Here is a 26,061-nt window from a genome sequence, read left to right on the forward strand (position 1 = left end):
TTGGTTTTCGAGAATACGGTTCAAGATTGTGAAATTGCTCTTGGATACATTGAATTTACTTGGCAGATAAGTTCATCAGCTGTGGCCTCCCAAACCTCTGTTCATAAAAGTTACTGCTGCCCATGTTCTCTTCTTTTCAAAATTATCGTCAATAAGGAAATGAGCTTATTCACTCCTCCTTCCACTGCCTCTTCCTGCTCAAACTTCTGTTTGGATGATTTTGCTGGAGGACAGAGCAGGTAATGTGGAATAGGAAATGCCTCCTGTGAAGAAAAGATGTCTTGTGCTCAGTAAATTGGTTGTGGAGCTATGCCATAGCCAGCATCTTCCTTTGTGCTTATAGAAGTTGCTGAACCGTAGACTCTTACTTGAAAACTCATTTTCAACAGGAACCATAGATTTATGTGCAAATGTGTGGAGGAAATGCCTCTCAAGGAAGTTTTAATCCAGTAAATTGACTTGTGATGTTTGGTTTTGAGATACCCGTGCATTGAGAGCAGTAGTGGCTGCTGTGGAGCCCAGTGACTGCCAGTGCGTGGGCAGGGTGTGGTCTGTCTGCCTGACCTGTGCCCTTCTTTGTGCAGAGGCCACCAGTAATTTAATGGGCAAATCTTGTATCTTGCATGGGTTGTTTAAGCTACATCGTGTGAGATAGCTATTGTGGTACAGCTAATCTCTTTGTAGAGAGATGTATTGTTTCTCAAAATCAGTCTGCTCTTGTAAGGTTTGGGGAATAATAGGTAATTTAATGCATCACAGATGAAGCAGCTGCCTATGGAGAAGAGTTATGTCATTGTGCCAGTTGAACAGAGGGCCGCAGCAGAAAGGTCTATCTCCAGACAGATCAGCATTTACCTCTGAAGTGGATGCTTCTGTCAAGAGTTCAGACTTTGTCTCCAGATGCCTTTTGGAGGCTTCAGTGCCGTAGCATGTGGTGTCTGAACTGACGTACTATCACCGCAAGGCCATGTGAAGAGGGAGGAAGCAACAGGCAGAGATGATTTGTGGAAGTGGTAGCGCTGTGAGGCAGTCAATGAAACACGCTACCACAGTGCTCAAAGCTGAGGGGGTTGTCCACAAAATAATCAGAATGCTTCCTTGAATGGCCTTCAGAGAGTTGTTTTTTTTTTTTTTTAAGCAGAACTGGATGGATGCAACACACACAGGGTGCTTATTGCCTTTTGAAATTTTGATTAGACTTAATGTAATAATATATTTTAAGCATGAAGTTGCACTGCTTTTAAAAAGCAGTACTCCTGCAGAAGGTCCACTGCTCGCAGAGCAGCGCGTTCATAACTGCGGGCAGCAGCCAGGCTGGCAGCACAGCACTGTCTCCTCCTCTGAAAAGTGTTAGTCCTGGTCTGCCTGCCATGCCTGGCCCAAATGGCATGACCTGGATGCAAAGGTAGAAAATTAAATGGAGACCGCATCCACCCAAATTCTGTTTTTGTCTTAAACATTTTTCCGTCATTGAGAGAAAATGATTGTATGCGTTTAGGTAGCTAATACATAAGCTACTGACTCGCTTCTCTTCATGTAAATTTTACCTGACCAAGGGTTTGTTTGGTGTAGTATTTTTTACAAAGAGATCAGTAGCAACAAACCTTCCAATGAAGGCCTAGGCAAAAATGAGTTTGTGTCTTTCCTTTTCAATTTTACTGAATTTAATCTTTCAAAATACACTAAATGTAAAATAAAATGTAAAATGTGCATCCAGTTTAATGGAACTACATTTTTTCTTCATTCTAACTGTTTTCTTGTTTTCTCTTTGACAGGCATCTGAAATGCTTGTTCTTAATAATTGAAACAAGCAGGTCTTTAATACCTGAAGTTATCTGGCATTTTCCAGAAAAATTTTCCTTGAAAGTGAAGGATTCGTGAATTTTGCAACTTTTAACTAGTCTTTTTTTTTTTTTCTGTCTGTAAAATTGTAGAATAGCAGGATCAGTTGCTCTTTGGAGTGATTTTTAGTTTTTTTGTTGTTGTTGTTGTTTTTTTTTTTGCTCATGCTAAAAACTTGAATATGTAGAACAATAGAGATCCTCGGAAAAGATAAGTGAGATGAAGTTTGTCCCAATGTTAGATTTGTCTTGCTGTCTTTGAAACTTATCCAAATTTACTGAAGTTACAACCTTTTGGAAAATTTCAGTTTGCATCTTCTTAGTAGGTATTTGCTGGTTTTGAAGCTAAATCACCCAAGAATTTTCTGTCTGCAAGAATTTGCTCCATTGATCCGTCTAGGATCAATGCTTTAGGAATTGTACGGGATTTTGCTTGCAGGTGTTCTTCCTGGCAGCAGGTCAGTAAGTTAAAAAAAAATTCCCCTGCTAGTATGAAGGCAAGATGCAGCAGCTGACATGAGTGCAAAAAGATAAAAATTATGAGGTTTTAATTTAGTACTGTAGTGCATTATGCTAGACTGTAGCATTTTCTGTCTTTTCAGAATTAGAGTTTAGAATCTGAAATGTTCTTAAATTTCTATTTTAATAGGTAACTAACTGTATCAGTATCTTGCAAGCCAAATACTTTTATTTTTACTGTATTTTATTTTTTAACATCATTGCCTTGTAAGTTTTTAGTCATCTCTTTCTAGAGACGCTGGTAATAAACCAGAGGTTACTATAATACAGGTTTCACTGTATTTCCATTAGGCATTACTAAGAAACTACTTCAGGAAATAAAGCAGGAATAGTAATTTGTAACTTGTGAACTGATACTTGTTTTTTTGGCATTACTAAAAATAATAACATCAAAACTGAAACAACTTGGCAGGGCCAGGTTCAGACTCTGCTTTATGAAATAGATTATAAAATACTGATAACCTGTAATTTCTATCTTTAGCTTCTGAAAAGGGAAGAGTCATATTTTGGCAGTGGAGTAAACTAGATTAATTTTTCCATTCTTAGATGAATGTCAGCAATGCAAATTTCCATTTTGTACTCCTTTAAAACAAGCTCCAACACTTTGCGTCAAGGTACTGTACATTTCAATAGCTAGATGGGCTCAGGCAGCTTGTCAAAGCTCCATAAGCTCTCTGCTTATGGCTTGCAGAAAGCAAGCTAGATTTTCATTTCTCCTTCCATTCAACAGGAGTCTCTTTCATGTCTGAAAATTGAAAACGCGTGTTTTTCAGTGTGGTGCATGGATGTGTATGTGCCCTCTGGCACACCTGTTTCTAATTTCCTGACTTGAAAGCATCTCCCATCAAAAGAAGCAGAAAAACAATTTCTTTCTGACACGCTGCTTGGAGGCCTTTGCTTTGCAGAAGGCCTTCCTTTCGTTTGCCATCTTGGTTCCATTGGTAGGACGTTATAAGATGCAGAGCACGCTTTGTATGGGATGTTCAGCTTATATTGTGCTGGGTTCTTTCCCTCTTGTTGTGGTTATTTTAAGCATTAGAAATCTACTTGAGAAGTCCCTATGTTGAGAAAAAAAATAGAAAGAAAAAAAAAACATAATAATTTAATCCATCATTTCTTACATGAAGCACAAATTAGGAACCAAAGTCTACAGCAAGTTTACATTTGTATAACCTACAAATTAGCTGGAGCACTACTTACTGTTTGGTCCAAAAGGTCAGCCACGCTCATTTAACTGTTATAGCTCAGATTTCTAACATTTTCTTCAAGATAATATGCAGTGTAACGTAGTATGTCATTTAATAGCTGAAAATCAAAGATACTGACAACCTTGAAAATTAGTAATTTGGTTGTTGTGAAATTTTTGTAGGCTAGCTAGTAAATTACTACAGAATAGTGCAATTAACTATTGAAGATCATTAGGAATTTTAAGCTCACCTTTCCTGTTACTGACTTGTTTTCTCAGTTCAGCAACTGACACATTCACAAACAAATCTGGATTGTGTCCACAGCTGCTGTGCTGCAGTATGTACCTATCCAGCAGTATGTTGTTGAAATACATTGGTATAGTTCACTGACAAGCTAAACAGAATGAAACTTTCAAAAAGAATTACAGCTTAAAAACCATTATATGCATACAGCTAAATAGTAATTAAAGCATAAAAGCCTTAACTTGGCTCTAACACATGGTGACTAGTAATTATATTAATAATACACCCAGAAAACCTGATTTTGCTAAGCTTTGCTCATTAATAATATGACCTGGCATATCACTGACAAAAGGTTAAAATTGTGAATCAAGGTATATACTTCTATGCAACTTTATGGACTAAAATAATTTAAAAAAATCTTAAATCTTTAAATGGGTCAATAAGGCGTGCCATTCGCATTTATGCCTCCTAAGGTATGCAATCCTAATATATTTCTTGTCTTGTGCATATATTGACATGCTGTAACAAAGACATCCTGTGCAGAGAGAATATCTGCCTGCTGTTAGAATTACAGATGACAATAGAAAAACTATTGTCATGTGTCAGCATAGTGACAGCTTTCCATGATTGGTTCCTGTCTTTCATTCCCCTGCAAAATGGCATGTATCGCACTTGCAGGACAGCACTGTACAACGTAACAGGTACTTTTTTTATAACAGGTACTTCTTGTTTGCTTGATCTGTGATTCACTGATCAGCAACATCTGATGCATGGGGCAGGGAGTGCAGGAAGAACCATCTTGCTGCGCTCAGAGCTTGAAAAATGCATCTTGGGGGCTCTGTGTTTTTCTGTGCTATTTTTGGTTGAAATAGTAACTTGAGAGAACTACTGATATATACATAAATGTTAAGCCATAACAGAAGAAAGAGACACTATGGGAAAAAAAGGAGGCTCTGGATTCTCAGATTGTTCTTGTGGGGACCTTGTATGAATCATCGAGGGGCGTCTGAGTAGGAAAAGTGGTATTCTCAGAAACTGCACATTTAAATACTCACAGAAGAGGGAAGTCATATTTCATTGTTGGTTAGCTTTACAGTTTGAAAGAAACACTGCATTAGAAACTGTTCTCTGATGTGATCCAAGATGATCTGTATTTCTGAAAGTCAGTTCTGATGCTTTTTGTACGATCTCCAGGGCTAAAGCAGTTTTCAGACACAGCTGCAAACTTCTGAACTTTGCGTTAGAAAAGGTGTAACTTGATCAGTTAGGGTTCGACAGGTTTTATTTATTTATTTAATTGAGACTCTGGATCTCCTCAAACCTTTTAGTTTAAGTGTGAAATAAAAGCTAGGACTGTAATGCCCTATACTCCTTTGCTTCCCTTGTCATAGGAGCCTCTTCCTGCTATGTGACTTTGGAGCCTTGAGGAATCTGGTTTTTGAACCTATTTACTTCCCCTTGATGTAGGAGGCTAGAAAATTGCATCAAAATACTAATCTTTATCTGCCTTTTGATTTATTTATTTCTCAAAATAGAATATCCATTGCTCCTGCAACCATAGACAAAAAGGCCACATGGTGCTTGCACAGTATTACTGTGTTAGGAAAATACTTTGGTTACTATATGAAACAGTTCCTTCAGTGAGAAGCAATAAGTTAACCCAGTAAATTTTTCCAGATAGCTATCTCCATTTGATTCACTCTTTTGTGAAGACTTATGGAAGCTTTGGTCTCGTTGCAGAACATTTGTATCTGAGATATCACGAGCTTCTGGTTACCAAAGAAGTCATCATCTTAACTGGGAAAGGATAATAAAATGATTCAGACTCTGTTTACAGGAAAGTTACTAAAACAAGCATACTTCAAATTTAATGTAGAATTGAAAATTCATCATAGGGAGTTTCCTGTTGGGTTGATTTCAGTATTGTTTAGTGAAAATTTGTGAAGTGTAATAAGACATATTTAAACATAATGTGAGATAGTTAAGCAAATGAACCAGACCAAAGTTTTCACTAGCTCATGCATGATTTGGAAATGCATTGTGGTAGCTCTGACTTGTTGCTATCTTGGTTCATGTTAATAAAACTTTTTCACAAGTTGGCTAGTGATGGTGGTTAGTTTACAAATGAATGAAACTATAAATTTGAACCCACAACTTTATATTGTACGTTATAAATCAGGTTTAGATTACTGTAGTTCTGTATGCATTTATTTTGTGTCTAGTCCTGGTATTATCAGCACTATTTTCCCGGTTTGAGACAGTAGAGATGTACAGGTGTGATAAACCTGCGGACAGTGCACGAGCTAGTATTTGATTCTACTTGAGATAATAGGAAATACCATTCTATTGGAATAATTATGATAATTATTTTTTCCCAGCCTTTATCTGGTCGAGGTATGTGAAACACTGCTTAGTTATTTTTCTTGTTCAAAAATAGATGTTCCTAGTTGAAAAACTGAAGGAACAAATTTATCTTTTCAGAAAAGGGTGGCGGGGGAATTGTTTTCATTAGTTATCTGTCCCTGCAAATTGCTGGCGTGTGATGTGCTGAAAGATTTTTACGTATGCTGCCAGCAGTGGTCTATAAGTTTACTGCCTTGTAGGTTGATATAAATATGACAAAAAGAAATCAGTTTGTCTGTGGGGATGTAGAGATGTGTGATGTGTTAGTAGAATTGCAAGGCTGCTTTCCTTGTGGTTGTTCCTGGATCACATCAGTGGACTGCAGCTGTTCTTAACCTATATTAAGTTTTGTGTCTCTTCATTTTTTTTTTTTTTGTAGCAGACTCAATGTTATGGGAACTCTTCAATAAAGTTATTCTCTTGGGGGAAAATAAGATAATACATCATGCTAAAAAATAGCTATTGTCTTTTTGATGCCAATTTAGGAATTACTTAAATTCTGAAGTAGTAACATCTGGCTTTATTACAACTTGGAGATGCATAGGCTCACTCTTATTTTTCTTTCTCATTTGCTTGATTCAATTGTAAGCCCCATGCTTCTTACCTCATGTAGTGTATTAAATTTATCTTTAACAGGTTTTGTTTAAGAAAAAGTCAACTCGCTAAGTTTTTGCTGGAGCATATTCTTATTTAGTTCTATTCATTACAGCTAAATTTCATAATAATTACATTTTCTTTGTTTAAAAACAAATGAGGTCCAAATTGTGATCTATGGGCAAAATGCATCTTGCAGTTTTTGCATGTTCTTTATGCATTACTTTGTCTTGAATGAATAAATATGAGATAACTCTCAATTGTATTGTGGTCGAAAGGTTTCCAGCATGGAATTAATGAGGCAGTGAACGGACAGACCCTCCTGTAAGCAACTGCTGAAGGACACTGTATTGTGTGATCCTCTTGAAGATAATGTCCTAACCAGGACACTTTTCTCAGTAACTTGAGAGTTTGGCAGTCTCTGTGAAAACACTTTTTTCTTGTGCTCTCAAGAATGGCCTCCCTTTGCTGTGTAGTTGTACTATTTTAGGTCTTTCATTTTCCTCTAAATTTATACCTGGCTTTTACTCAATCAGTTTGCTATACAAAGATTTTTTTTTGCCTTTCCGTTATGCCAGTTATCTGTAGATTCAATGGCAGAGTGCCCCACTTCAAACAATTCAGTTTAACTGAATTGTGTTGATCAGGAGATACTGCCCATTTGAAGGAGCATGTAACTGAAGACTAAAGTGTAAGCTTGATGATGGAAGATTGTAAGATTTTGGGACAAGTACACACAATTCTTCTGCCATCTGATCCTGGGCTTGTTCTCAGACTTCTAATGCTTACCTAATGCTCCAGGGGGGGTTTAGTTGTTCCTTTTTTAGTCTTGGAAATGACGGTGAAGGAGTAATTTTTTGTCCTGTTTTCTGATATTTTAGCAGTTTTTGAGAAATGGTATTTGAAAACTCATTTTGCCATGAAGGGGAAGGGTATAATTGTGTGATGAGTAGTCAGAAAGAAAGATTCTTGGAGAAGGTCACTGTGGTAATTGGGGCTTAAAGTGGTGGCAAGAACAAGAAGCAAGTCAGCGAGCAGCTCCAAGACACGGTGCTAGACCTGCCTGTGTGTGTTTGTGCAGCGGTGTGCCCAAGCCAGCCAGTGCTCCCAACTCAGAGCTTTGGGAAGCACAGAGATGAGGCACGCAGCAGGCCGCACTGCAGCCAGTTTGGGTTGGATTTAGTTATTCTTTCTTTGTGCCAGATCTAGGCTGGCTTCATCCAGAGTCACTCAGTTTCCTCTGTTCTGGGCTTGTTCGTGCTTCCAGTAAAGTGAATGTTATCCGTGGAGACTGAGCTGCCTTTGTCTGAAGCCAACTTAGGCCTGATGTCTTACCAGCTCCAGCTCTCTGCCGTGTGAAAGCAGTTAGGTGCTTTCCAGCCCTAAATTGTTTCTGGAAGCTGCAGAGGTGTATTTATGTAGCTCTGCACCTAAGCTAGTAAGTCCAACTGGATTATAGCTCATTTTTGTATGGAGCCAGCACAGTGCTTGCAGCCTTGTGGTTAATGAGGAATTAGCTAGAAACATATACAGATATTTGGGAATTGACCGCATTTGACTTCTCTCTATATATTCTGGTGTCCATAGAGGTTTTAGGCCCTGGTATGCTCTGAAGTTGCAGGTCTGATCAAATTGCAGTCGCCTAAATGTGGATAATTAAAACCATTGTTGTGTCACAGCTGTTAAATTAGTTGTGGCTTTCCTTTTTTTCCTCACTGGATTACACAGCTGAGCTAAACTGGTGCTTGGTAAGACCTCTTCTAGCTGGTTCATCTGCTTCCTTGGCACCAAGGGAAAAAATGTCAACAGATGGGAGGCACAGCAGCAGAATGACTTTCTTATGTATCTAGAAGGTATCACCAATGTGTTTTCCTCTCCAAGAGGAAAGAAGTCTCCAAGAAGACTTTTATCCAATAAATATGCACTGTACTCTTTGACCACGGCTCTACGTCCCAAAGAACGTTACAGGAATGGAAAAGAGGATGGCTGAAAAGCAGCGGGTATGAAAGCGTTCCTACAGAGTAGCACTAATGACCAATTCATCTTCCTCGTTGGCAAGTTTCATACAGAAAGTATTGAGGCAGTAAATGGTTGGCAGCTGGTGTTTTTTAGTTTCTTAAAGACAAGCCTTTGAAAGTTAAAGTAATTTTTATTAATAGTCCAATAAGCAGACACCGTGTCAAAGTAACATAGTTGTAGGTAAATTCACTTATTCCGTTGTTGACAAAAGGCTGAATCAGATGGGCTACATCATGCAGAGGAGTTAACTGTGGCATTCACCAAAGATGATTTTGGTTTAAAGATGTCATTTTTTTAAGATTAAACTGTTAAAAATATTTGTTGTATATAATGAGCTGTATCCAATATCATTCCTGTGAGAATGACTAGTAGGTGAATTGAGAGAGAATTGCAGGATCTGGATAAAGATGACAAGTTAGAGACAATCTTACTGTTTATTCTCACTTTATTTAACCCTCTTTGGTTTATGACTTCGTGCAGTAAAAATTTCAGTAAGGTTGTGAGAGAAACTGCTGGCATAATTGAACTTTCTGGTGACTCAGTGTCATCCTTTTAAAAAATAATAATTAAAAAATGTTGGATACTGTCAAATGCAGCTTTTATTTTTTGCCTATGGTGTTAACGGCAGAAGTACTTTCATAGTTCTACCTATATTTTGACTATTCCTAATCTTTATATTTCCTTAGGTTGTGGAGAGCACCTTGTCCGAACCATACTGGCCAGAGAATGTTCATGTGCTTTGCAAACAGAAGATGCCCACCAAGCTCTCCTAGAGACTATGCAAAACAAGTTTATTGGTAAGTATCTGGTGCTAATTGCCTAAGCATTTCATAGCATTATTTAAAATACAATTAACCCTATTAAATAAACTTAAGATACTTATTTTTATGATTTCCGTTGAAACCCTGTGTTGCAGTTGGCTTCAAATTTAGTGTTGTATTACATCTGAAGAATGTTAAATCAAACTACAGAGGAAAAAATCTAAAGGAAAACCCTTGGAAATATCTAAATTGATATGTGAGTCAGAGAATACCTGGAGAGGTTTGAAGGAAGAATTTCCTGTCTGAATCACTGGCTGTAGCATACAACTGCATGCTTTAGAATTGGTGGTTTAGCAGCATTTATAAAAAGTATTCATCACATTAACCCTTTTAAATATAGCAGACCTCAAAACCACTGCCTTTTCTAATTTAATTTCTTGGACAGACAGCTTCTGGTTTGCTATTTACATTATGAAATTGATTTCTTGAAAAAGTGATGTAGACTACATTCAAGACTATTGTGAGGTAAACACAATTTTTTCTTGATCTGAGAGAATTAAGTATATGTGAATGTAGATCTTGTTTTCTTCTGTCAAGTTATAACCAAAATATGAACATGAAGTTTTAAAATATCTATATGAGCTCGAATTTACGAAGATAGCATAGACTTTAATGGGAATTCTGGCATACATGTTGACTTGCATTGTCTTTATACACCTTGAAAATTTTGAAGCTTTAGTATCTACAATTTTGACTTTCAAAATTTCTTCTGGAAAACATAGCGCTTCTCGTACATGGTGTTGTAAAACTTCATTTTTATGGTATTTTAATTAGAACAGAGAGCGACATACAGATACCTCTTTGGGACCCGGGAACTATTGCCCCTGGTCTTAGTAATAATTCTATTGCAGTTCTATTATTTCTGTTTATAACGTTGAATCCTTATTGAATTCTGCTTCTGACAGCATTACATTTGACTTTTTGAGGAGAAGCTACCTCCATATTAGAAGGCTTCATTTAATAATATACTGCTGTATTGCAGTCAATTCTAGGTGCTGTAAAAATGCAGAACAAAATAATCCTAGTATTTTCCCCAAAGAGATTATAACTGAAGCAGAACAAATGTAACTTTTTGTATTAAATTATTTATTCCAGTGCACAAAGTCAGGGATTTAATTATCCAAGAGGTCTTTAGGAAGCATGCATGTGATAGCATCACTAATTTGTAATGTCGCTCTGAAGGTTCTGTATGACCAGGTTCCTGACCTAACTTCAGGAAAATCAGGTCTTTAGTCTCCCTACTTTCTAAAATTATTGTGCAGTTTGTTGTAGGAATACCAAAAGAAAACATAAATAGTACATATCCTTGTTTGATTTCATGTTAACACACACAGATGCATGTACACACACAACAGCTACCGCCAAAATAGTGTCTTTAATAGTACTTCATAGAAACTGGCTGATAAAAGATTAAAAAAAAAAAAAAGTTCAGGAAATTTTTAGTTGAGGTACTTTAAGTTGCTAGCAAAAGTGCAGTTCTCTTACTGTTTGTCCTGGTAAAGGTATTTTTAACGTGATCAACCAGTTTCTTTAACTCCTTTTTTTTTTTTTTTCCTTTGGTTTCAATATATTTTGCCAACAGTTTGCATAGCAGATGTTTTTTGTTTTAAATGTTAACTGGCTACTATGTGATATATGAATTGTTTTCTTTGCTGAAAATGTTTGTACTGGACTTAAGAAAATATTGAATATTGCTAAGCTTTTTATTATACCTGAAACTATAAATTACAGAGAAAGAGGAGCTGGGCAGACAGAGATACCAGGCTAACAGTGTGATATCTTATTGCCTTGGGAAAACAGACTAAAAACAACAGAACAGGGGAAAGTGAAAAGTATGAGAGGCAGTATCAAATTCATGCTTTTCTTGGCAAACTTGAAAAAAAAAAGTTTTATAGTTCCTTTTTTTAATTTCATATGTTAATTAGTGATAGGTCTTACTTGTATTTTCAGAAACTTGTCACTGCAGGTTTTTGTTATCTAACAGCAGGGATGTGTATTACCTTCTCAGTGGTACTTTGGGGCAGCATTAAAGTGAAACTTTTTTTTTAAAAAAAAAAAAAAAAAGGATGCAGCCATCTTTTTGTGTAAGTGAAGTGCTTCTGTGCCTTGATTAGAAAGGGTAAAATCTAGTTTGTCCTCAGCTGTCCTATGGATGAAGAGGCTGAGAAAACCTCAAAGTCCAGATACATCTTGTTGTTTACATGTAACATCGTACTAAGTTTGTAGCCAGTAGTGTAATTTTGAGGAACTTGGCAGTTCTGAAGATGGAATGCAAAGTTATGTCTTGCTAATATAATGTAAGAGCTGAAAAAATGAACTGCATGTCAAACATTAGGTTTGTACTAAATATATATTTATTTATTTCTGTAAATTTTCATAGAGGTTAATGTATTATTTGCTATCTCAAGATGTATGGTATGATGCAGGATTTCTTACCATTGTAAAACAATAGGTTGAAACAGCTTAATAGCCTACTTGCTAATGGCATGGATTCTTTCCTTGATAGTCTTTCTTAAAGTCCTATTTTGTGGTCATGTCAAACTTTTGCCAGAATTACAATGGACCAAGGCCAAAAAAAATTAATAGCTTTAACAAAGCAGAGCTGGAATGTTTTGTCAGAAGTCAAAATGTGTGTTACTTGTATTGGAGGGAGGAACAGCTGATTTTGGCAGTTGCCATCAGATTGGTGCTTCCTGTTTACAGAACTCTTCAAATCTCCACAGAGCCCTGGGAATTGTTCCAGCAAGGGAATGCCTGGCTTAAACAGTGAGTGCTGTTTAAACAGCAGGTGATGAACAAACTAATGGCAGATGTGCTTCTCTCATCCTTGCTCAGAGCCAGCTAAGCGTGGATAATGCACAATTGATGGTTGAGCTGGAGGTGGGAGAAATTGAATTTCAACTTTTTGTAAGTTGAATGGGCTTGATATCTACTATACAAGAATGCTAAAGGCTTGGTTTGCCGTCGAAGAATGGTGTTCTGTAAACACAAATACCTTCCATACAGAAGAACAGAGGATTTTGTTACTCATCATTCCTTTCAAATGTGGCCAAGTTTGTGGAATGTAGACTTAGAGTAAATGTTTGTGTCATCTCACTGGCGGGAAATCTAGGCTTTTAACAATGGCAATGTTACGAATTCTGCTTCAAAGTTTCTTATAAGCTATTAGAAAATAACGAGCTGAAAGACATAGGTGGAATCCGATATTTGTTCTTTCCTTAGCAGAGAAGTGTTCATCTATTCTTGAATTTTTAAGCTGTACTTCCATCCACAAATGAGCAATGTCTGCAAAAAGGTTTTAACAGAATGATAACAACGCAACTTTCTCTTTTAGAAATTTTGTGCTGAATACCTCTCTTGGGGAAGGAGTTTGGACAGTTAGGAATCACAGAGCATGAATTTCTCCATTATGAGATGTACTCATTGGTGGAAAAAAGCCTCATGCCACAGTTGCCAGTTACTGTTGTTACGCAGGGTTATTTTTGCTTTATACTGAGGTGCTGCATCACTCTAAGCTTTGTAGTATCCCTTGGGGTTTGATAGCAGAGGAAGCATGCTATGGAAGCATTATTATGCCTTCTCCATGATGCTGAGAAGAGAATGAAGTGATCCTGAAGTTTCATGTAAAATGTTTCATCCACTGCAAGTTTGAGATTTCAGAAGTTTGTATGGGATGGTAGGACAGGTCTCTCTCTAAAACTGAAAAACTAACATGACACGGTGATGTTACACAAGGGTTTGTCTAGGCCCAAGTCGTGCTTCTCCTTATCAAGAGCATTGAGATCTTTTTGGACAGCAGTATCCTCAGTTATTTAATTTCTTAAAATTTTACTTGTGAAGTGTGAAGGTACAGTTCCTTTTTCCTTGCAGCTTCTTTAAAAATTCCAAACAGAAGTTTTAAACAACTTAATTATCATAAAATATGAAAATCTCTGGTTTCAAACAGCTTGTGCTTAAACATTTTACAAATAATAGTGCATGAAATTAAAAGCAGGTTTCATTTAGTGCTTAAGTATTCCTCTACTGTTTATTTAAATTGTTAGCTTGAAGTTTAGCATGATACATAGCAGAAGCAGAGTGGTGAACAGCTTTGTTTTAAAGGCGTGCTGTACAAAGGCTGACAAAGTGCAGTGCCATAGGTGAACTATGGACTGTTGGCCTGAGAAAATCTGAATTTCACTCATGTTATAGCACAAGATGCAGAAGTGTTTAGCTGGGGGATGCTATGGCGCTTAATTTGTTACACTGCGCCACGGCCAGCGTTTAGACCAAAGTTCTAAAGACTTTGAAAGCTGATGTAAACAGTGAAGCTGGTAATGGTTTCTCTGCTGTGTAAGAGTATGAATGTCAGACATCTGATGAACAGCTGGTTAGTCCTTCAGCTGGTAAAGTGTAAATAAAACACTTCTTCTACTCTTAAGAAGGTCTGTGCTAGACTGGATCTGCCCAGTAGCTACAAATGGGAAAAAAAGCACAGGATCGGAAATGCTCATATTGATCGTATGCTTTGGAGTAAGTCCTCTTCGTCTTGGGAGCAGATTAATTTACAGGAGACATAGAAGAAAAAATGTCCTTTATTTATAGCTGTAGTTCCTCCAGAACGAGGCTGAATGTTGAGGCCAGTATTTAACACTTGTGAACTCTCTGTGCTCTGTTCCTGTTGGAGGCTGAAATGGGTCTCGGTGTTCAGTTATGGTTGTTCTTGCAGAACTTGAAGGGATCGGTGAATGGTGGAGCTGCTGTGAAGATCTGTTTGCTTATTTTAAAGAGACCGTTATTGCAGATTAATAAGGTACAAAATATATAAATAAAAACTCAATCATGCTTTCCATGTGTCAGATAGCATTAACAGGCTAGTTGAGCTTTGAAAGAAGGAAACATATTTTGTAAGACAATTTTATGACTGAGGGAGGTGAGATTTAAACCCAAAGTATCAAATGATGTTCTTTGTTTGGTTTTCTACACCTTCTCTCTGGTGTGGCCAATCAGTGCTAACATTATTAGTTGATGCTGTACTTCCAGTTTTGCTTTGGATTTTTCTTACCAAATTCTTCCATGTTATGCCACTACAAACGGGAAGGAACAATGAGTTTCATGAGACTTAAACTGGTATTGTTAAAAGCCCTGGGTTTTTATAGCTTTGTCATTAGCAAGCTATTAGATCAAAGATAGCAATTATACTTGATTACAATAAAAAAAAAAAGAAAAAAAAGACCAGTGGGCATATTTTATTTTATTTTTACAGAATTTTTAGTTTTATAGCAACATCTGTCACTCTTAAGAGTACAGAGAGAGCAAAATGATGTAGAAGCCTGGGAGCCAGATTTCTTTTTTCTTCTAATGTGAAACCTTTATGGCTTTAATATACATAGAAGTTCTTTATTTGAAAATTTTCTCTTTTTATTTAAATATAATTTAATACAATATATATGAAAAATGCCATTACCTATACTGTTGTTTTTATGTCTGCACTATTCTTTCTTTTTCTGAATGGCTTGGCTTTTAATAGAATGATTTTTAGAACTGAATTAACGAAATATGTTCCTAACGTTTGAATTCATAGTATTTTTGAGAATACTCAAATTGTTTTATGTGTACTTTGCATGGGTTTTATTTGGGAATAAAGTATAATACTATTTTTCTATTTAGAAATAAAGTACAATGCTATTTTTGTGCCAATGTTTTCAGAAACTTATTAATGGATGCTCATCATTCAGCTGTCTAGAATCTTGCTTAACTTAGACCTAGTCATTTACGCTGTATGGCTGTGTTAAAATACACCCTTTAGTGTAATCCTCAGTAAAACGTATGCACATCAGAAAAATCTTTGTTTTAAAAAATATTAATATATTTGAAACTCTCTTTTAAAACAAATTCTCTAATTGGAAAATAATGCATTCTTTGTTTTAAAGAACGTACAGTTTTGTATGCGTTTAATCTGGCTTAGAGACTGATTTTAAGGGAGGAGTAACAGTCTCACTGAATTTATTGTTGTGTAGAAAGATGTAATATTACTGTAGGCAACTGATTTTTACTGCCACTATTTAGAAGCTGATTCCCCACAACTTAGTAGAGTAAATTGGAGGCACATTCCGTATTGTTGCTGGGTTTGCACTGAAATGGTTTAGCTGAAGTTGCTTATGAAGTCAGTTGGAATGGATGAGGGAGCAGTCACGCAATTCGTTTCTGATGACTCTATGGAAGACAACCTCCAGCAGAAGTGGTGTGTGTGTGGAAATTATGAACCATTGTGATGGTTTTACAATTGACTATGTGTTTGTGTCTTCGTTTGTTATTTATATTTGGAGGTAAGAAGAAGGGTTGTGTTCTTGTTTCAGATGTTTTTCCGTATTTCCAGAAGAACATTCGGACTGCAGTTTATCATAAAATGGTGTTGAAGATTAGAAATTGGCTCTGGTTTATGCTCAAAGAAAAGAGAGGAGAGAAGTTTTCAGTAACTCATCAGAAAATGCTAAATCCCAGTAATTTATTGAATTGAAACTCTGTTTTGGCTCAATTTCTATTGCTACAGCTCTGTATGATGGCTAGCTGCAACAAGAAAATCAGCATAATCTCATCATTTTCATCGTTGTGCTGTAGTATATTGGTCAACGTGCAGCAAATGAGGATAGCCTGTAGGTTCTGGGTTTGTCTTGGATGTTGTGCACTGCTGGACAAATAATGCCATGTTTCCATCTGTGGGAAGAAGATAATGCCTCCCATCTTCTTTGCTTTGTTTGCACAGTATAAACTAAGACATTCCCTGTTTTAATACTGTGTTCAAATTGCTGACAACTAGTCACTCAAGCCACTGACTTTTACTCATCTCTGTACCAACCCAGTGCTACGGTTGTGTTCACTCCTTACAAAGTTAGTGCAGGAAGGCCTGGTCTATTGGCATACTGTTCACTACAGCAGCCAACTGTTGTCTTTGCTCCAATTTTGTTATTCTTAAACAAGTCACCTTCCTGCATCTGATGTGCTTTTATGAGAGCTAAAGTTAAAGCTGTACTTCATCATGCTTTTATCACACACACAGCTATTGAATCAATCCTCTTTTTAAACTGTTTGAAATGACAATAGAATGGCAGTTTACTTCAGCAAATGCTAGATTAATACAGTTAATTTTATAAATTTTGAGTTCTTGGCATGGAATTCAAAGCTTTTGAGTCTTGTTAACTGGTAATGAAGCTTCCATGGTAGGTAGTCACTGAAGGAAGGAAGTTGGTTTGGAGAAACACTTGTGTATATATTTAAACAGTATGATGGTGAGAATGTTTAAAGTAAAAAAGGAGATATACACTTGTAGAACTGGGATTTTCATGACTGTAGTTCTGCATGTATAGGTAGAGCATTTCTTTGGAAATTGTAGGCTTACAAATTTGTCCTGTGCGCTTAAAGCTCAAGTTCTAAATTATTTTTAAATCCTTTTTAAAAAAAAATATAAAACACATGCTTTGATTGATTACTTTTCTCATTCTGTACTCCACTGAAGAAAATAAATTAACACAGCTTACAGAAAAAAAAAAAACACAACAAAACTTCTAGTTGCAATGACTTTGACCATAGCATGGCTTATAGCCTAAATAATTTTAGCAATTGAGTATAAGATTAGGTCTGCAAACCAAGTTCAGGTCAAGACATTGTCTTAGAAGTAGACAAGTTTCTGAAGAAAAGATTAAAGGACACATCTCCTATGAAGAAAATCACTTATTTTGTTCATTTACTTGCAGAAATCAAAACACATACTTAACCAGCATTTAGTTAATGCAATGAGAGTATGTAAAATATAAAATACATTTGACATCTTGGAAATTGTAGAATAAAAGATTTTGATTTGGGTGGTAAAACTCTTCACAACTTCTTAACCCTTGTGTTTGTATTTTAGTCAACCACGTTTTCCTGTTTTATTATCTATTATGTTATGATTGGCTTCGTTCCTGATTCACAGGGATGTGGTTGCAGTTGACGAGCAATGCCATAGCACGTAGCGATAGTTCTTGTGCAAAGTGAGTGGCACTGAAGTGACAATATCTATGATTGTATTAGGTCAAATTAGACATACCTGTTTATTAAGCATGGTAATTTTGTTTTCTTCCTGCAATTTGGACATCTGTTGTAATGACCATCTTGTATCACTTCCGAATAAGGCTTCTCTTATGTTGAGAATGAATGTGGTAAGATGTAAAGTTTTCCCTACAGAAAAGCTTGAAGTTGGTTCTTATTGTTGTTTTTGACAATTTGCATTAATGGAGTAATTTGAATCATAGGAATAGCTGTGGGCGAATTGAAGGGGGCTGATGAGTAGGTCTGCTCTGAAGTTCTTGTGGCCAGCAAAGCCTTTTACAGTGTCTGTACATTAGCCATAGTATACTAATTTATGTAAAAGAAAATAATTGAAAAGAAATATATGAAATGCTTGTTGCAATTGTATATTCCAGTTTAAATTGCAATTTATTGCAAATGTGTGACTATGGTCTAATTGGGCTTAAGTGCAAGAATTTGGTTAATTTTGTGGCTCAAGGCATTTTAAATCGTATATAAATCATGCCATTATTTTCACATTTAAAACTATAGGAATCTCATTTCAAATTAATAACCAAAAAAAAGAATACTTAGACTTGATTCAGCTAACTTTAAAAGTTTTCCAGCTTCTGATAGAAGATTTTTTTCTAGCATATGTCTTAAATTAACAATAGAAAAGCCCCTTTAAAAAGTAGGAGATTTTTTGGCTTTTCTGCTAGTATCTGTAAAACAGCAAGAAAGACCATCTATAGCAGCTTGATTATGTCTTTCTACAAAGTGCTTTAAATTGGGAAATATGAATACATTCTAAAAGTGACCCAGATTTGCTTGATTTTTTATTTATGTGGCCATCTTTATATTAATTACACTACAGAGGGAACTAAATATTGAGACATGATTTTTTTTTTTTTTTTTTATCTTGACACTCCATTTTTCTTTATTATATCTTCTATGGTCCAAGAACAAATGGTTTTGTACTCAAATGTAATTTCCAATTTTTATTTACTCAGTGTTGTTCTTTTTCCCTTTTTGATTACTGGTATATTGTGCCATGATTCATTTTCTTGGAATCACTGTATTTCTCCACGTTATTTTAAAAACAGAAGTTTGAATATATAAAGTAAAATTCAAAGTACTAGTAACTGTTTCCAGGAATTGTAGTTTGAATCCAGAATGATACTGAAGACACACAAAGCATGTAACAAATGAATCACAGTATCTGTACGTTCACTAGAATCTGAGAGAAGGACTTCTGGTTGCTGACAAGTAGTCAACTTCCCAGATGTAACTTTTGAGACCTGAAGCCTTGTTTGTGCCTTTGCCTGCTACGGGTGAGGACCTCAGAGGGTCACACGCAGTATCTTTGATTTTGACAGTGACACCTTAAAAGCCTACAATTTCCTGTCACAAATACATTTCTAAAGATAATTAATGAATAATGCCACTGAGAATTAAAAACTAAAGAGGATAGGAATAGAGAAATGGAACAAGTTTGGGAGATATTCATCAGAATTAATAGAAGGTTTCAAAAGCTCAACAGCTGAGCTTAATTTCTAGTTCTGCTAAGTGTATCTCAGACTGTGTTGAATCCTACACGAAAAAATAGTTTCTTTGTTCTTCAACTGTCTGTGCAACGGCAAAATATAGTGAAAAATTGTGATCTCTATTACATTGATTTGCCTGAAGAACAATGTTCATGCAGTTTATCTAACGTCAGTTTTGGCAGGGGGCTTCAGGGAGGCTTACTAGGTCTTATAGAGCAGTCTGAAGTTGGAGTGTTTCATGGCTTAGGCTGACCATCTTTTGCCGTCTCCTCTTGTGTGAGTGATACTTGATCTGCTATTAATGTACCGAAAACTTGTGACTCATGCTAAAATCATACTGAGTTCTAAATTTCGAGTTTGAGATGTTTAGATATCTATCGCCTGCAGGAAAAAAGAAATGTAGCAGAAGCACAAGAAGTTAGTGGCATATAAAGTTCTTCTAATTCAGAATTTTGCATTATTTCTTTCCACAGATAAGAAAGGGTGTAAAGTGCTTGGGAAGTGGTGGGCAAAGTTAATCACTACTTGTGCTTTAAGTACTTTTTTCTTCCTTGAGTCTCGTGTTTTCCATTCTGTTTTGAATAATGAATTTTCAAGCTTCCATTTTAAAGCTGCCATGGGAATTTTCAGTGTTATCTTTGCCATTTATGCAATACAAGACCAGGCTTTTATGAACCATCAAATCTTTTTAGAAAGCTACTCATTAGAAACACTAGAAAAATTAAACTTTTTTACTTTTTTAAACTTTTACTTTTTTTAAACTTTTTTAAACTTTTGTAAAAGCACTGGTTGACCTGACAGTCTTTTCAATCCTTACTGATAAAATTAAAGAGGAAAGTCAAATAACAAAATATCCAAGAAACTAGTCCTACTGCAAATAATTCTCCACAACAATTTTGCACAGGTTCACCTTTTCTAGCCAATGAAGATGGTGTACTCGGAGGTGTGATAGTTCTTCGGTGTTGCAGATGTTCAGCAGAGACTGAATCGTCACAGGAAAAGCCAACTTTACTAGGTAAGAAATCTTACTCATTTTTACTTTAGGTTGGTGCTAACTCAAGGTAATAGCTGAAATAAAAATTCTTGTTGCATGTTTACCATTGTTTAAAAGCCACAAGTTATTACAGTTGCACAAGGTAAGGTGTGTGTTATTCTTGTATTATGTCTTGCTGGTTTGCGTTATGAGACTTCGTGTACACGAGATACTGAGTACTACTTTGTCACTCAACTTGAGCCTGATTGTATCGCTCCCCAGTTATTTACTCTAGGAAGTAATCCGGCTCAATACAGATAATACCATTAGTGATTCTCAACCCAGCAATAAAAGTTGATGTGCGCTTTGTGTGTTTAATCAACATCATTTCTGTAAGAGTTTCATGTACACATATTTTGCTATTAAAAAGAACCACAGATTTACAAGGTGAATCCTTACAATTTAGATGATGGTTCTGGGGTAATACTGATGAACAGCAAAGGGATTTTGGAAGTCTTGGATGGGAAAAGGATTTAGAAATAGGTTTTTGAAATAGATATAGAAATAGAAATAGAAATAGAAATATTTTTGGAGTTATTACTTGAATAACGTGTCTTTTTGAAGTAGACTATTAAATAGCATTTGACAATCATCCTACTATTGTATTTCAACTATTTGAAAGCCAAGATGGTCTCATGCTGACTCCCGAAGCAGGACATGGAGTTGCTAAAAATACAGAGAATGTTGCAAGTTTGATTTACAATTTTAAAATTTAAGAATGGAATAATTGTGACATTATTGATCTAGTGGAAAGTATCCCAGCACATAAATTCTACCACTAAAAATGAGTTAAGAAAATGAAAATACAAGTTTGATTAAACAAGAACAAATAAGATCAGCTTAGCCGTAAATTTCTTATGTTTGGAAATGAGAGTAATATTTTCTATTCATTTAATATTTGACTTACATGTAAGAAAACATGTTCCTATTAAAGAAGATTTTCCTCAAAAATTTACAAAGAAAATTCCCCAAGCATTGTAAGTAAAGACTTGATTGTTCTTTTTCTTTCCACTGAAATAAGGTTCTTGCAGCACGGCTTATTCTAAACATATTTTTTTCTTTAGTGCAGAAATTTCCTGCCTTATAATATATGTTGAGTTAATCTGTAATTGAGCATATGTAGTATTTGTGTTGTTTGGATTGAAGATAAATGTGTGATACTGAACAATTTGGTGTATAGAATAATAAAATCATTTGTCTCTATTACAGGGATGACCTTTTTATATTTTTGAAACTATTGAAACAATTTTCAAGAAAGTTATTTATTAAATAGTTGAAAGTGTTGGAAATGTCCTCAGAGCAAGTATGTAATTTAGGATTTTTATTGTAATTCCATTACTTTTATTAGTTAGCAATAATCACATTGCCTGCTAGTATATGGTACTTTTGGTGGACAATGTAGAAGGAAAAAAATTCTTAAAAACTTAAAAAGAAAGTATGCCTAGAGGTATCAAAGACAAAGAAGTATTTTGAGGATATTTGACCAGAACTGTTACTCAACTTCTCAAAATTAAAAGATAAAATAAATTTTGTTTGAAAAAAAAATGCTTTCATTGACTGTTGAACCGTTGGAGTGTTAGGGAGGGGTAGGCCTCATCAAATGCAGTTACATTGCACTGAATATGTGTCACTGAAAGTTTTTGACTAACCTTTGGCAATATCAGTCACAAATCTATTACAGGGGAACAAATCGCATACCAAAATGAAGTTCATTTTTCTTTTATGGTGATATCTACACATCTGTCAGAATCTTCCAGTCTGCTGGGATTGTCCAAACTTTGATCTTCTGCTAAGGGTTAATTGCTATGCAAGGAAAATGGTTCAAAGGATAAGCATACACGGCATGCTATGACCTTCGTCAGTCATATTAAAGGACTGTGAGGAATAACAACGAAGGAGTTTTAAAAATCATCTAGACATGCTTTTTACAATATGTGAAAGTCTTTCAGTAATAAAATACGTGAAAACAGCTTTTCATGGCATCATATTTAATTCTTGTAAGACTGCTTCTGTAATCCAAGAGAAGAATTTGTACTTCGGTGCAATTTTTAACTCTTTACAGTATATACCCTAAATTCTGATTAACAACTCTTTCCATCATCCAAATTATGTCCTTCATGACAGGAAAGAAAACTGTATGTGAATAAAGCAAGAAGAATACTTTGTGGCAATTTATAAGGCTCCATTAGATTAGAACTAATACGAATAATGTGCTCTTTGTCTGAATTTTGTAGGAGTGTATGTATGCATCAGGGAATTAAAAATCATTGCAAAAGGCTGTTTAAGACTGATAAATCAGGCCACTTTTAAACTTCAGAACAACACTTCGCTTGATTAACATGCTATAAGAGTACACATTACCAGAGTTTAGTTTTCTAAATCGCTATCGCTACAAACACAAAACTGTTTGTAATGTTTCTATTCTAAATTAGCTGTGAGTACATGGTACCACGGAGCTGATGCTCTATATAGCTGGTGCTAGAGGTCAAGGTGATCAGATTTGAAAGTGCATTGATGTGGAGGTCGAAAACAAAACAGGCTAATTTCTTCTCATCTTTCTTCTCTTACCTTTGGTGTTTCATGCTCCTCACTCTCCCCAAAGAGAAGGGGTGATAGTATCTGCTCTTGATATCATTCAGTATACTTTCAGGATCAGGTCTTGCTCTGAGTTTGCCAGGCATCTTTCTTGCTTATTGTGCAGGATTGTTCTGGTTTCATCCAACGTCTCTCCTGCTGCTTCTGCAGGATTATTTCTCTTTCACCAGATGTCTTTGTATGTCTTCAGTTCTGTCTTGCAGAGTTTACTAATTCTGCATGTTTTCCTGTATCCGCTGTACCACAAATCTCTGTTTACCCCTTGGTGTTTGCATGTTATATATGTATTTATGCTCATTTCTGTGAAAAAGTGCTTGGTACAGGTTATTTTTGGATAGTCTTACAATTCTACAGAATCCTTGTACACCATCTGAGCTTATGCTGTTGTAGAGGGCTTGTGTCTGAGTTCAAGGCAAGTAAATGCAATTTATATCTGCTTCTACTTTATGGGTGGAACCAGCCTCTGCTTTAGAAGTTAATCGTATCTTTTAACTTCATTTGCAACTTTTCTATTTCTCGTCTTGGAGACTTCTTATTGTTGAAGTAACTTCCTCATCCTGGGTATTAGTTCTGCAGTGTGTGACTGCAAATAGTACAGGAAAATCTTACTGTTTGGTTGGTAGCTATTTCTTTTGAGATTAAATTATTCTGGCAAGTAGTTTTTGTTCTTTGAGTTTTGTAAGACCCTGTTCATTTCTTTCTCCTTTCTCAATCTTTATTTTAAGCTAAGTTTTTTTCTCAAGATTCCAGTCTTGTTAAATTACATCTTATATTTTTTTAAAAATGCATTTTTATGACTTCTTGCATTTTCCTTTATAGTGGAATTTCTGTGGAGCCATACAACAGAGAGCATGTGTGTAGGATATATGTCTGCACAGGATGGCAAAGCTAAGGTAAGCCATGAGGAATAGGTTGTAATACAGTAGAATGGGTGCAGAAGTTAAGGAGAATTTAAATAATGAAATACATAAAAATTCTGTCTTGAAGAGAAGGGAAAAAGTAACAGGTGCAGAAGAAATTAAATATATTTATTGATGGGGCCTTTCTGATTCCCCTTCCTTAATTGCAGCAGTTAGGAAACCTATGCTAATATATGTATTATGTCAGGAAAATTTGTCACAAACATATTGTCATTCCTTCTGCTGTTGGTAATTGTATTTGAATAATTTTATCCAGCTTCATTCAGTTACACTGTTTATCTAGGGTGGTACACTATTTTTCTGTGGGTGTGTCTTCCTTCAGATAACAGAATTGCAACATCATCAAAGAAGAAGGGAGAGGATATAAAACAAACTTTGAGCTAGTTCCTAGAACAGCCTCTGTTATATACAATCTGGATGTTAACATCCATGTTTTCAGTTTCTGGGGGACTATTTACTTTTTTTTTTTTTTGAATGAGAGAAATAATGTATTAAAACTGAGTTTAGCAATGGGAACTAGAAAAGTCTTTAATGTGAAATAGTAGAGGTTAACCAAAAAGGATGAGAGCCACCTATGCTTAGGCAAATACAGTACTGCAGGGAGAAGGCAGGTACTACGATGGAGGGAGAGGACTACAAAAACAAAATGTTTCTCTTTTTTTTTGGGGGGGGGAGGCAGACTGTATTTCATTTGTGAGAGAAATATAAAAAAAAAAAATACAAAAGAAGGAAATTGACATCAGATAATTTTACACACCAAAAGTGGTGTAACATGCTGGTTGGAGCATTGGGAACAGATGTGTTACTTTGAGGAGAAAAATGTATAGAAAAAAATACAAGAATGCCCTAGAAGGAGAAGGAGATAAAAAGCTGGTGAAGGTGATGCTGGTAGAGGTGTTAGTGAAGTACTCTCTTTCATGGCATATCCTTCCAGCTGAGTATGGAACAGGACATGTTTTTACTTGTTTTCTTAACATATATTTTAGATTTTCTTGGAAAAGAATCTGAACTCAAACTAAAAGCTCAGACTGAACTAAGTAAAACTCACTCAAGCTCAGCTGTGGATGTGCTAGTATTCATTGGTTAATGCAGAAGTCACTGTGTTCACAGTGAAAGGAGGATTTCTAGAATGCACAATATTAAATTATTACAGTGTGCACACCTGCTTCTTGCTTACATTATAATGCTCAAAAGGTGTGTCTAAGGAAATACTCTGTTTCTTCCTGGTAGTGTCTTTCTAATTAATGAATAAATGCTAAATATGAAATCTGTCTGGTAATGAGTACTAGCATGACAGTGCCATGCCCAGAGATGTTTTCCTACTCACAGTTGTAACATTTGACATCTGGTGTGCATTGTTTTCATACTGCTGGTAAATTCTCCAGCTGGTAATCTTGATTGCACTGACAGACACAGCTGCTCCTCTCGGTTCACTTTTAAATTATGTTTTTGACCTTCATTGAAGAGTTAATCCCCCTCCCTTTCTTCCTCCTTTGAGTCTGTGGCCACAAATGCTTTCCAGAGAAAAACCACAAATGCTTTTGCTGCTGACTTCTATTGATCAAAAAAAGTCTTCTGTCATAAAAGCTGGAATTTTATTCTGCTACAACTAGGGCTAAGTTATAGATGGAAAACTGGGCTTGAAATAGAGCACAATGTATTGTACGTTAAAAAAAAATCTTTTTTCTTTAATAGAATAACTGTTTTGGAACAGTTAATTTTGAGTGCTTGCCATGAAAAAAATACGGGTATGAGAATTCATAAAAGTATAAAATATCACTTGTTTATGAGTACCATAACAAAATCATCAGGCAGCAGCTTGTAGGGAAACATGTTGCTTTCCTGTTTATCTAGGGTGGTAAAGAACTTCAGTTTTTATTTCTTTCATCAGTTTAGGACTCAAGTTTTATTCTTAAACCAAGGGATTGTCACGGTGGCTGATTTGGGGCTGTTTCAATTTAATGAATATGAAAGCAGATATTGTCACAGCAAGGCTTTTAGAAAGTGAGAAGGTTTTTAAGTGTCTAGTGTTACGAATTAGACTACTGTTAGAATCATAATTATATAAATGGGTACGTACTTAAGAAAAAAGTTCCTGCTTTATAATCTTGGTGTGTTTCTTTGTGCATTGGAGGCTAAAGCGTTTCATAATAGTATCTAAAAAATGGTCTTCATGAATTTGATGCTAAGAGATAGCAGAGGCCTTTCTTACAAGGCAGACACTGCACTCTGACCAGCTGGATACCAGCTCACCTACAGAAACTGGTATGCTTGAGAGGCAGAAACATACTCAACCCATTAACTATCAACAACTCCT

At 35.8% G+C, this 26,061-nt stretch overlaps 1 protein-coding gene across 1 annotated transcript in view; it reads left to right on the forward strand.

Moving 5' to 3' along the window:
* Positions 1–26,061, forward strand: part of TASP1 (taspase 1) — an 85,477-nt gene that overhangs the window by 49,875 nt on the left and 9,541 nt on the right. Inside the window, 3 exon segments of the mRNA XM_040552040.1 lie at positions 9,493–9,603; positions 20,101–20,211; positions 23,644–23,717. Coding sequence (XP_040407974.1) covers positions 9,493–9,603; positions 20,101–20,211; positions 23,644–23,717 — 296 coding nt within the window.

The sequence above is a fragment of the Cygnus olor genome, chromosome 3, assembly GCF_009769625.2.
Source record: "Cygnus olor isolate bCygOlo1 chromosome 3, bCygOlo1.pri.v2, whole genome shotgun sequence".
NCBI classification, from domain to species: Eukaryota; Metazoa; Chordata; class Aves; order Anseriformes; family Anatidae; genus Cygnus; species Cygnus olor.